Raw genomic sequence first — 13,254 nt, 5'->3', positions numbered from 1 at the left:
ACAAAACAACAACTAAAACGAGAAACAAAATAAAGAGCATGCTGCTATGGCGGCCATCGTTCCAGCTGTCACTCTGATGAGGCCGGTAGGAGGGCATCTGAGATGGACGGGACCACGGGCGTGAAACGGTTTGCGCCACAGTGTGAAATAAACTGGTGGAATAAGAATGGACAACGCTGGGTAGACTTACCGCGCAGGAGATCAGAGGTGGAGTGTGGCGAGGCGTGAGCGCGGAACAGCTGCCAATCAAAGTCATCCTCCTCCCCTTGGCTGAACTCACACAGACTGGGGTCGGACTCTTCATCAAACGTGCAGCCCGCTAGGGAGGAACAGAGAGAAGCAAAACATGTTAACGGTCTTGATTCAAGTCCATGACTTCCTCTCATTAAAAACCTTAAATGGCTAGGAATACGTGCTTCCTGCTTAACCTGACAAGTCTCCGTACATGAATTATTTAAAGCGTCTGGCCGTATATTTAAAAGCCTCCGGGGCACTAACATTTCATTTGGACAGCATTTGATCCACAATTTGTTGACACTGAAATGTGAATTACAATACGACTCCCTCAGTTAATGTGGCTGCAGGCAGGCATACTAGGACTCCCTGGCCCGACAGCCTAATTAAGCAGCCGTGTGTTATTTGGGGCTCCGTTTCATCATGCGAGCCCCTGTGATCTCATTTCTGGTTTCGCAGAGTGAGAGGTGCCAGACTGCACACACCCACATACATTTACAACACCGGCTCTTTAGGCAGCAATTCGCCAAAGCAATCATTCCTTTATTCAAGACACACCGCTCTCACACACAACACCTACAAGGACACACGTCTACCCATCGCCTCTACCAATCAATCATCAATAGATGATTGAAGATTCACAACACAAACACAAGTCCTGTGACAGAGCAATATATCAGCGAGGACCAATTAAACGGTCAAAGATAACTCTGCCCGCTTAATTGCTGCAAAGCCTGGTCACTATTATTTATGTATTATTAAATATTATTTTAATAGAAGCATTTTATTAAAGTATGTATTATTATTATTATTAATATTAATAGATATATTATATAAAATTGTATTAATAAAAATGATCATATAACTTTAAAAATGATATTGAAAAGGCTGTCAGATATTAACTGGCAAAGCAGACAGTTATAATAATAATAAAAAATTGCTAAATCTACAATCAGCCTTGTCAGTATAATTTATCAAATAGTTTTATGAATTTAATAAAAAAAGTATTAATTATTTTTTATTTAATTCTATTTTTATTGTACTACTACTACTATTACTACTACTACTACTACTACTACTACTACTACTACTACTACTACTACTACTACTCATGGGATTTTTAATAAATATAATAATATTGACAAGGCTGTCAGTACAATAGTAATTGTATAAATCACTACTTGCTTTTGAAAAACCGATATCAACCAGTACACAAGTCCCATTTAAATAATGTTCACAAACAGTTCATGAAAGTTCACAAACTTCCTGCTAGTTAAATATGGGGTCAACAAAGGCCCTGCCCCAAATAGCACCCAGAGCACTCGCGGTCTTCCTACGAGTCCGCACTTTCACAATGTAACGTTGCTTTGATTGATGGAAAGTCTGCTGCGGCGCTCACTTCAGTGCAGGCTCGGCAAAAGAGTGCATCAAGGGGGCATATCTCACGAGAACCCTTCTGAAACCTGCAAATGGGACACTCTATGGTCTCGTGGACTATCGGTCGACAAAACCGAAAGTGCGCCATTTGGGACAGGGCCTAATACTTTAAGCTTTCTATAACTATTTCAAACTATTATTCTAATCCATCAGAGACTTCTTAAACTCAGCCTGCAACTAATTTCGGCTCCACGTTACGTTTAATACGCCGCACATTCGTGACCCGAGGGCAGCAGCTTAATGTGCCACAGCCTGAGCACCTCGCCACATCTGCTGTGGTCCCTCACATTAGGCTTGTAGTGTGAGAAAGAGCAGGCAGCGGTGGGCAGTCTACAAATCCCAGTCATGTGCTGCTGACTTGAGCCAACTCAAAGCAGACGGGGCAGAGGGGAGAGGAACCACGCTGGCAATAGCTTTGACAATAACTATGACATCAAGGTGACCCTCATAGCTGACTGCCTCTTTACTGCCACCTCTGGGCCTGTCCCCTCAACAGCCAAATGGGAAGGGGTTTTAAATCTGGCTAGTACAGCAATTGGTTACTTGGATTTTTTCATTTCAAAAGGATAATAGACAAGAACTTTTCATTGTGGCTGATATATGGGACTTATTATTGTGCATACTATACGAAAATGTACTTTTATAGTACTTTTATTTAGCAAGGATGCATTCAATTGATCAAAAGTAAAAAAATGTATCGCGGTTTACACAAATAATATTAAGCAGTGCAACTGTTTTTAACATTGATAATAATAAGAAATGTTTCTTGAGAACCAAATCAGCAAATTATAATGTTTTCCGAAGGATCATGTGACACTGAAAACTGAGTATTGATGCTTAAAATTCAGCTTTTTTCATCACAGGCATAAGTTACTTTATATATATATATATACAGACACACACACACATTGAATCAGAAAAAAGGAATATTTTGAAATGTTATTACAACTTTTTACTGTATTTTGATCAAATACTGGGGGCATTTCTTTCAGAAAAAAATACATTAAAAAAACGTACCGACCCCAAACTTTTGAACATTACTGTGTACATATAAAATGCAAATCTGGCATTAAAGAAATAGCTTTATTATTTGAGCTGAAGACAAATAATAAAAATGGTAATAAATGCACAATTTTATAAAATAGCCAAATTATATTCAAAGCTGGACACCTGTGACAAAACTGCACATCAGTTGAATTCTATAATGCACAAATTTGTGACATCACTTAGCAATTGCAAACCAAACATTCCTGTTATAATCAAAGAGCAACTTACAAGTTCCCTGAATAGTCTGAATAAGTGAAACGACCAATGAACCACAAGTACCAAAAGTATTGTTTTTGTGCAGTATGTTGTTTAGCACAAAGGTCCAGTTATTGGGCTGCAAAGGCATCTCACTACTCAAAAACACTAAAAGAATCATTACCGTAATATTTAAAGAATCAGATTTGTAGAATCAGAATAAAAACCCTTAAACTGCGATTCCGATCGCTATTACTCATGTGAGCCAGTGTATCTGAAAGAAAAAGAAGGAGAGAAACTTCCCAGAGCTTAAAGTTTAATTTACACTATTCGCTAACAGTTCAGTACAGGGATCCGTTTCTGTGGGAGTGGGAAAAGATACTAAAGCTGACAAACTGACACCTTATTTTGCCAATTACTCCTCTCCTACCAAAGCCAAAGACATTTGAGACATTCTCAGAAGATCCTGAGAGCGACATGGAACGACCAGCTTTTCTATCCATCAATGCACATTTTCTAAAAAAGTCAAGCACAAACGATTTACCATCATGACTTAACAGCAACAATCAAGTCCTCCTCTCTGCTCCCCCCGCAGTCCCTCGACCCAGCCTTGTCATGACTGCCTCCAATAAGTAATTACAATATAAATTGGCACAGCAACAACACAGAAAACATCAGGCTTGAGTCACTGCCAGGGTTGAAAGCCCCTTGGCTAGAGAGCATGGAGGCTTTTGTGTGTGCAGGCTCATCCGCTTGTTTTGTTTATTAATGTGAACAAGTTCCCTTTGAAGAGTTAGGCTGTTATTAGCCTTCATTAAAACGTTGAAGAATTGGCTTGTCTGAACCCTCTAAGGACATAGTGTACCAATGAATCCTGCTGCAGTCAGGCTATCAATGGCTTCAAAACTGTGGATGAAAATTCTGATTGATTTCAGATTAATAACATCTGTGATTGGTGGTGGGGTTGTTCCAGTGATTCTTCGTGTGGATTACATCAATTCACCCAATGGATTTGTTCAAAATGACTGATTCTTACATTAAATGACAGTCTAGGGCTGCATCCGAAATTGCATACTTTCTGAATTTACTTACAGTATGTTGAATAAGTAATTACTTTGTGACCATTAAAAAGATATGTTCTATATAGTATGAATGTGTGTAGTATGAATATAATCTGGATATTCTCTACATTCATCATGTTGTCACTGTCACATGATCTACCAGCGTCAGTTGTGTCGCTTCACTGTCATTCATACAAAGTGTGGAACAAAGTGTGGAAGAGTGTGCATTCCTCTCACATGGCCAACAAAGAGATAGTGCATACCTCTCCCATGGCCTCATGGGATAGTAAAGTGTCCATTGGATGCATACTTCACAATATCGGCAGAAGTGGTAGGTCATCTGGAAACCTTTCGCCAACAGTTTTATGAACACTATGGCTGCATCCGAAAACTTAGGCAGCTGACTTGTTGCCTCGCTGCCTTATGGGCAATGACTCCGCAAGCAGCGTTTGCGCACGATGGTAGGCTACCTCATGAAACTGATTTCGGACAGACTTCTGAGGCAGCATGACCGTTTAATGATTACAGCAAAATAGAGCGAGCTTTGGTGAGAACTACACAAAAATGTATGTACTAACTACAGTCATTTCTCACTAGAAATTACATCAGAAGTGGAAAATGTTGGTCAAAACCATTACATTTACACATAAACTGACCAGCAAACGCAAATTTCAGACACCATCTTTCTTTTTCTAGCTCAACTATCACCGAATGGAAAGCACAGGATTCGGGCGTGCCAAAAGTTCGGAAGTTTTTTGGATGCAGCCTATGAATTCTTACATGCTACTTTCACATACTGTTTTTCGCTTACTATATAGTAGGGATTAGGGAAGTGTGCAATTTCGGATACAGCCTAGGTTTGAGTCACTGGAAAATCCACTTAAATTATTCGTTCAAAAAAATCGAAGTCTTCATGAGTCATTGAATCAATTAGCAGACTGATAATGCAAGTTATCCAATATTAACTTTTGATTATTGAACTATTTCGGATAAAATCAAGACCGAATCACAGTACTCCTATCTTATTGCAAAATGAATCAACATAGAGATCAGCTTTTTTTGGAAGCTACAGAAAAGGGAGAAATCAGACTATTTTAGCATCAAACAGAGAGTGTTATGTTTTGTTTTGGGAGCACAAAAAAACTTTTCCATTAAAGATGTAACTACACCTCAACTGAAATCCAGAAGTGATGATACAGATCAAAGAACTAAATCTGACGCAGTGGATCTGTCAAAAACAGTACAGATTTAATCTGTACCACAACATTTTGTATCTTCAGAAGTTTTATGGATCTGCTAGCTAGCCGAGCTTCTACCACAGAGAAAAGTGCAGGGACAAGACAAATAGGATGCTGTCAGAGGATCAGGGGAATGTCTCAGATTTATCTAGAGCAGTAATGTTGGAGAGAGGCAATTTGTTTAACAATGCTTCCAGGTTAGCACTACCTTGCCAGGGGATATTTAAAGTGTGTCCCACTTTGAAATGTGCAACCTCAACTTGCCATCTGAGTTTAAATTTTTTTCATAAATTAGATTCTCCTCCCCAGACATGTTCTCATGAGGTTTGTGACATCCCTCACCACCTCGTCTTTAAAATGAGTTCCAGTGCCACACTTTGAGCCCTAGCTTTAGCATTGGCAGTAAATTCCTGAAATGGTAAACAAATCACAAAAGATGGATTTATTCACCTTTAAATACATTTTTAAAAAGCACCTTGAGTTGTGTGAGATTTAAAATCCTGATTTAAAAGGATTTATATGCAGTAATTATATGTACATATTTATTTTAGACTGTTAGCAAAATTAAGATAATCTGACTTGTTTTCAGAGAATATATGCTGAATTTTGTTGGTTTACTTTTCGTGCCATTGGCAAATAGTTTCGTTTTTATTATTAGCCTAACATTTATTGAGGTTTATACTTAAAACAAGAAAAATACATTTAATTTACCATATATTCTCTGGGGGGAAAAAAAGTCTACCACAACTTTATCTTTCCTGGTTTCAGGATGTAACCATAAAACAAGATAAAATATTGATTAATTAATTGGAAAAAGTTTTTTTTTCTTTTTTTTTTTCTACCATGTTACACGACAAAACACTTAATAGCAACTTGTGTGTAATGTTTAACGCTTTAGTAAACTCATTTATTTTTAACAGATACAATGAAGTCATGTTCAGTAATCCTAAAATCAAAGCGACTGCATCTAAAACACAATTTAGCACATCATCCATGTCTTTTTATACACACACTTAGCTGCAGGCATCCACACTGTGAAACATTCTGTGTGTGGTCAGTTGTCACCTGCCACCAATGGATAACGGCATATGTGGTACAAGAAAGCGAGTTTCTTATATTTTATAAAACAAAAAATTCCTCTGTAGTAAAAAAATTATATTTGTTGTCAATTAACAGCCAAACATGATGGCCCTATTTCTGAAATAACTCCTTTTTAACCAAGTTAAAAGTAATTAATGGGTTTTGAAATTTGCCTCTCTCCTCAAAGAGCAGCAGCTCTTTGATTTACGTCTCGTGAGAACTGAGAGACGACACCAGCCCAAATGAACTAGCTTTTAGCTTCCCAGTTCTTTCGCCAACCGTTTAGATCCACTCCTGTGCTAAGCAGACATTCCCTCACTGCTTAGGCACGTGGCTGGAATGTGCCGCGGCTGTCTGGGCCTCAGCCTAGCTCCTCCGCTAGCCTCATTAGCATCCTGGCGCACAGACCCAGCCAAGAATCAAGACAAAGACAAACACTGTTTGTGTTGAACCGGGAAGTCTCTCGCCACTCTACTGCAAGGCCATTCATCCTTTCTTAGCGCTCACAATGAATGCATTTCATTTCCTACCTCTGGTTTTAATGAGGGAGCCCTAACTCACACACAGTGGCAGCTATACAGAGCGAAAGAAGTATCACAGATTCTTTCCATAATGTATGATTTAACAACAGGCCAAAAATGGATGTGCTACTGTAGACTAGCACTTTGTGAAAAATACAATGATCTTATTGGGTCTTTTTATCATAGTGCCACCGAATGGCTGATGCACTGAATCCTGAACATACCTCACCGCTAGCCACATCCACTATGGAGGATTTCAAACTTGAGACCAGCAATTCATATTTGAAATACAAATTGAGCCAAAAATGTATTCAATCATTAATGTATTGGATTGTTATTGTTATATTTTTCCATCTTCAGAAATTGAAATAAAACTGAAAACCAAACAGTTGATGTACACCATTGACATCAATAGTAGGAAAATAAAAATACTATGGAAGTCAATGGGGTCCCATCAAATGTTTGGCTACCGACATTCTTCAAAATATCTTCTTTTGTGTTTCAGCAGATTTGGAAAAACTTGGGGGTGAGTAAATGATAAATACTCGATTGGAAGATGTGCATTAAAACTGTTTTCAAATAATCATATAAAGCGACTGAGTCTCTTCAGAATTTTTTTTTACTAAACCACTCAATTCGAATGGATTAGTTTTACGATCTCTTTACGATGAACTTTTTGAATCATCAAAGTTGTAGTTGCGTAGCTGTCAATGGAGGGACAGAAAGAGCTCAGATTTTCATCAAAAAGATCTTCATTTGTTCCGAAGATAAACGTGAGTCTTACAGGTTAGGAACAACATGACAGTGAGTAATTAATGACAATTGAACCAGCTAATCCAAGGATTTACTAGGCATACTTGAAATTTCCAGGCAGGAGTGTTGAGGCAAATTAGAGCTAAACTCTGCAGGACAGTGGCCCTCCAGGACAGTGTTTGGACACCCCTGAACTAGACCAATCCCAATCAAGTCCAATTAACTAGAGAATGATAAGAGCATATTACCGCATTACCTCACCCATTGTAACATTTAATGACAAAATTAAACTTCAAAAATGCAATCATTTTCAGGGTTCATCTAAAAAGTTTCACCGAATAATTCCAGAGCCCTGTCATGCATTTGCTTGACTTGATGAGGTTGAGAAGCACGTTAGCACCTGAGGCTAAGTGGAAGTAGGCGCTCCTGAGACAGTCATCACAAAATCCAAATGAGAAGTCTGTCTGGCAGTGCTTTCAGACTTCACACAGAGTAACTGCCCAGAACGACCGTCAGAATACCAAATAAGAAGATGCGGCGTTGAGATCTCATTGGCTGGCGCCTGGCGCCCAGTGTGGGCAGAGCTCATCCTTGCACCTGCAGGACTTCCTGTGTCAATACAGCTGCTGCAGGTCAATGGCTGTGGATCGAGACCTTCTGCACTTCTCAGTCACAGGAAGCGGGTGCAAGTCGTAATATTCGGAGCAAGAACTGCCAGTTTAGAGCTTCAAGCTTTGGCAAAAGAATAGCTCATAGATGGAAAGCCTGTCTGGAGGTTAATAGACTTTCTCAAAAAGCTGTTTTGTTTCATTTTCATATCAGCAGGGCTACTAATGTTTTATTGCGTTCTCAGCTTGTGCGTGCACCTGTTCAATTTACTTGAAGTTTCATTGCAAAGACATACCCTCTTAAAGGCAAATTTGTCAAGTGTGACAGTCATTTTGCGTTCAAAGCAGCTCTCTCTAACAGGCATCCGCCTGTATCTGGACTGGTGTGAAATTACGCTCATGGCATACAGTTGCTAACGTATTTCTTCTTTCCCATCCCTATTCTAATCTTTTGTCTCTGCACTCCACCTAAGAGCACAGCGACTTTGATTAATGAAAATATATTATTTAAAACACCATAGTGCAGGAAGCTGTGGATATTAATGCTATGCCAAATGCTTTCTTTTAAAACATAAGGGAAAATATAGAGATTTCAAAGAAGAGTGGTGAATACCTCATTAGTTGGGTTTTCCATGACCTGAAATGGGTGTTTCAGACTAGTTAGGCCCCTAAAATGTGCTAGAGGGCTGCCAGGAGCAGGATTGAGAAGAACTGCTGTACAATCGTCTATAAGATGCCAATCAGATGTGTGCTTGAGGCCTCGCTCCAGTGACACAAACCCAAACTTTAGCTGGCAACATCTTGGAGTATACAATCTACCAATATGCTGATGAAAAAAACAAAAAACATTTGTGAATCTTATGGCACATAAAAGGGGGGGGGGGGGGAACTAAAGTCCAGTCAGGCAGAAATAGATGAAATTAAGTGAGTTCCCACTTATAACCCATGCGATTCCCATCCTCATGCGAGTCAGTATATCTGGGAGAAGAGTATAAAGAGAGAATCTTCCCAGAACTTCTGTCCCAGTAGGTTTCATTTACACCATTCGCTAATAGTCCAGCACATGCATCCATTTCTATATAAGCGGGAAAAGATACCAAAGCTGTCAAACTGACACCTTATTTAGGCAGTTCCGGGTAATAACTGGTTACATGTAATCTGGATTACGTAATCAGATTCCAAAACTTACATACTCGTATTCGTAATCACCTTATATTACAATTTAAATTGCTCAATCCGATTACATCTACATTTTATTCACAAAATGGCAGTAAATAATTCACAATTAATTAATTCTCCATATTTTTTTAAGTTTCCTTTCTAAAATTAATTATTAGATTTTTTTTTTTTATCAACTCACAAACCCACTGCAGTTCTTACATTAACCTGAGTTTGGAAAACCCTTGTATAATGTAATATTTAATGCACTTTAAGATGTTGGTATCAAAAAATGGAATATGTTTTCTTTCTCTTTGCTTTTTTATTTCAGTATGGTACATGTAATGGCAAGTTTAAAACAAGTTAGGTAAAAAGTAATCTAAAAGTAATCTACATTTACATTTACATTTACATTTATTCATTTAGCTGACGCTTTTATCCAAAGCGACTTACAATTGCTATATATGTCAGAGGTCGTACGCCTCTGGAGCAACTAGGGGTTAAGTGTCTTGCTCAGGGACACATTGGTGTCTCACAGTGGATTCGAACCCGGGTCTCTCACACCAAAGGCATGTGTCTTATCCATTGCGCCACTGCCACTACACAATCTAAAAAGTAGTCAGAATACATTACCTATAATGTGTAACCTAGATTATGTGCATCTCTAATATATACATGTATAGTATATGTACATATAGCCTATATATAAATAAATAATAATAAAAAAATAAAAAAATTATATATATATATATATATATATATATATATATATATATATACAGAGAGAGAGAGAGAGAGAGAGAGAGAGAGAGATGCAACATTTTAAAAAAAATATGGTAACCACAGTTTAATTCATTATTTAAAATATAATTTCAATATCATAAATATAATTTAGCAGAAATTAAAACTTTTATTTTATTTTATTATTTATTTATTTTAATTACTATTAGTTAGTATCTGCTAATAACAAGTTACCAATTGTTTATTGTACGAACAATAATATACATAATATTTTGGCAAAAACTGTAGTTTTCATGTTAAATAAATATTGTAATATAAATTATATTAACCAACATTAATAAGTGTGATTACAATCTCAAGAGAAATAATCAACAATTGTATTTTTGCGCAGCCTAAAGGTGATGATACACAGGGCAACGTTTTGAGCAATGTTGCTGGGTAATGTTGCCGTCAACGGGCAACCAGATGAGACACAGGACCCACGACTGATCTAAATTATCCAGATAGAAATGTATTGCCCATTTTCAATGGGAAAGTGCCCAAGCAACAATCCCTCGGCAAGATTGCCCAGCAACATCGCTCAAAAAGTTGCCCTGTGTATCATCACCTTAAGGTCTGCATAACTGGCAACTAGATAAGTTGCCTTAGAAATAAGCAGAGGCAAGAAATGCTTTTAAAAAAAAACATTTAGGCTTCAGTGTGTGTGCGCGTGTTAGTTAGAAGGCTAGGGAGACGACGTCCCTCTGAGCTCCTGTGGTAGATCACAGCAATCTTCAAGTCAGTGGTGGCCACAGCATTCAATCTATCACTTTCTACCGAAAGAACAAGTGAAAGGTGTCTCAGTGGAAATGTAAACTAGTTGGAGAATGGGAAAGAAGGGGACAGAAAACATCTGCCTTCAGGTAAAGTAGAGAAATATTTTCTGATAAAATTGTCAGTGATGTTTGACTGTGCAAAATTGGCCATATCAATGTCAAGGTGTTCGGGTACTTACTAAGGTGTTATGGGTTGTTTTCAGCAAATTGCTCTGAGGTTGCTAGCATGTTCTCTGTGGTTTCTAGTCAAAATAGACTCAAAGTCTCTATGGTATTCTGGTCCCTTCTTCAATGTAACTCTATGGAATTTTTTCACCTGTTTTATCTTTCACATGGTGACAATCACAAGTTAGAATACTTAATACATAGAACACTTAAATACCACTCCTCAACTTATACTATTGAACTTTACTATTGAAATTCTCAAAGTAGAAAAGGCCTGTCAATTAGCATGAAGTAGATTTTTTGTCTCAAAATCTAAATGACCTGGACTTCAAGGGCCCCCAGTCATTTTCTTTTTCTTTTCTTTTTCGGTGGGTGGATGCAAAGAGAGTGTTTTAATTTTTAACAATACATTTTTTAAACATATTTTTATGCATGCATTCACACGGAACACCCACAGAAAAACACTAGACGAGAGGAAATCACTAGCAACACTCTCCAGGATCCAAACAGAGCCATGGAGATGGACAGATGGAGAGATGGGAACAGGCAGTCTGAAGTCACACATATCTATTTACATATGCTGTCTCGCTGGAGAATCAGTCAGAGCGAAACCAAATAAGCAGCTGCTACCTAAACACACACACGTCCCAAAGCGACAATGCTTTCTCTCCATTTCACACACACACCTAGACTCAGATCTCACAATAATATAGCATTTCACTAGGACTGGCTTTGTTCCCAACTGGTATCATGCAAGAATTGATGTTATTGTTTGTAGTTACAGACTAATGGTGTGCAAATAATAATAATAATGATAATAACAATAATTATTATAAAAAAAATTATAAATAAATAAATAAATACACATACATACATACATACATACATATATATATACATATACATATACACATATATATATATATATATATATATATATATATATATATATATATATATATATATATATATATATATATATATGTTTTTTTGTTTTCTTCAGTGTCACATGATCCTTCAAAACTTTTCAGATTAGGTGCTCAAGAAACATTTCTTATTATTATCATCAGTTGAAAACGGTTGTGCTGCCTAATATTTTTTGGGAAACCGTAAAAAATTTTTCAATGGTCTATGTTAGTCACTGTCACTTTCCATCAATTTGCATCCTTGCGGAATATAGTTATAAAAAAAGTAAAACATTACTTTTTTTCAACAAACAATCTCATTGACTGGCTTCACCTTATTCTGCCACATTTGCCCCGGAAGGAATAAATAAAAAAAACACTTGTCTAGATGACCTGGACATGGCTGAACCAACAAATGCATGTGTTACTGTGTGCAAGATTTTGCTGTATAATGAGAATGAGAAATGGGCAGTATAAGCAGGATCCTCTCGAGGCCTCATCAGACCGGTATTGTGACAGTCATGCGAGTAAATGAGAGCAGAACAGACAAAGGTACAGAGCGTGGTTATAAAGCCAACTATGCTTAGTGCTAGTAGACCCAACTAAAGGGCAAATTTAACATGATATGCTCTTTTACACAAACAGTATTTTAAAACATTACTCCCACAGACAGCAATGGCCCGATTATGCTTAGCCCAACTGAGAAATGTTTTTATTTAATGTTTTATAGAGCATTTCACCTTTGACTGCATAAATGCCAGCTGGCCATTAATGTTGTGTGAAAATATTACGCTAACAGCACAATGCTGCAGCTGAGAACACTGTTGAAGCTAGCCTCTCTGTCTATCCTTTTACACATCTCAAAACACTGAAAGCTTTGCACTTTCTCTCACTGTAGTTGAATCTCACCAGGTCTTTTCAACCAGAAAAATACATGCATTCACACTGAATAAATAATAGTCGTAAACAATGATGACGCAGCCCAACAGAAAACTTTGTTGAAGGATTTAATGTCTTAAAGACAAGTCTTAAAAAATAAAAATAAACCTTAATTCACAGCAAAGAAAGGGAAAATTCAATCAAAACTGTGGGACATTGAAAAAAAAAATCATAGCTATATGGAGACTTAATGGAGTTGTCAAATATAAACTTCATCTCATATGTTTCTACACAAATTCCTTTTGATATAAAAATATAAATACTGTTTACACCTCCCATCCCTGTATACTCACTTTGATTAAATATAGACAAAAAATTTACAATTATTGCTATAAAATGAATGTGGATAACATAACC

At 37.3% G+C, this 13,254-nt stretch overlaps 1 protein-coding gene across 12 annotated transcripts in view; it reads right to left on the bottom strand.

The window, feature by feature from the left end:
* The window catches only part of ptprub (protein tyrosine phosphatase receptor type Ub), a 212,817-nt gene that overhangs the window by 148,405 nt on the left and 51,158 nt on the right, over window positions 1-13,254 (bottom strand). For all 12 annotated transcript variants that reach the window (XM_082149538.1, XM_082149543.1, XM_082149544.1 and 9 more), the window contains exon 2: window positions 191-319. In XM_082149538.1, the coding sequence (XP_082005664.1) occupies window positions 191-319 (129 nt within the window). The remainder of the gene's footprint in view (window positions 1-190; window positions 320-13,254) is intronic.

This window comes from Leuciscus leuciscus, assembly GCF_965113295.1.
Source record: "Leuciscus leuciscus genome assembly, chromosome: 20".
NCBI classification, from domain to species: domain Eukaryota; kingdom Metazoa; phylum Chordata; class Actinopteri; order Cypriniformes; family Leuciscidae; genus Leuciscus; species Leuciscus leuciscus.
This window is presented reverse-complemented; position numbering and strand designations above follow the sequence as displayed.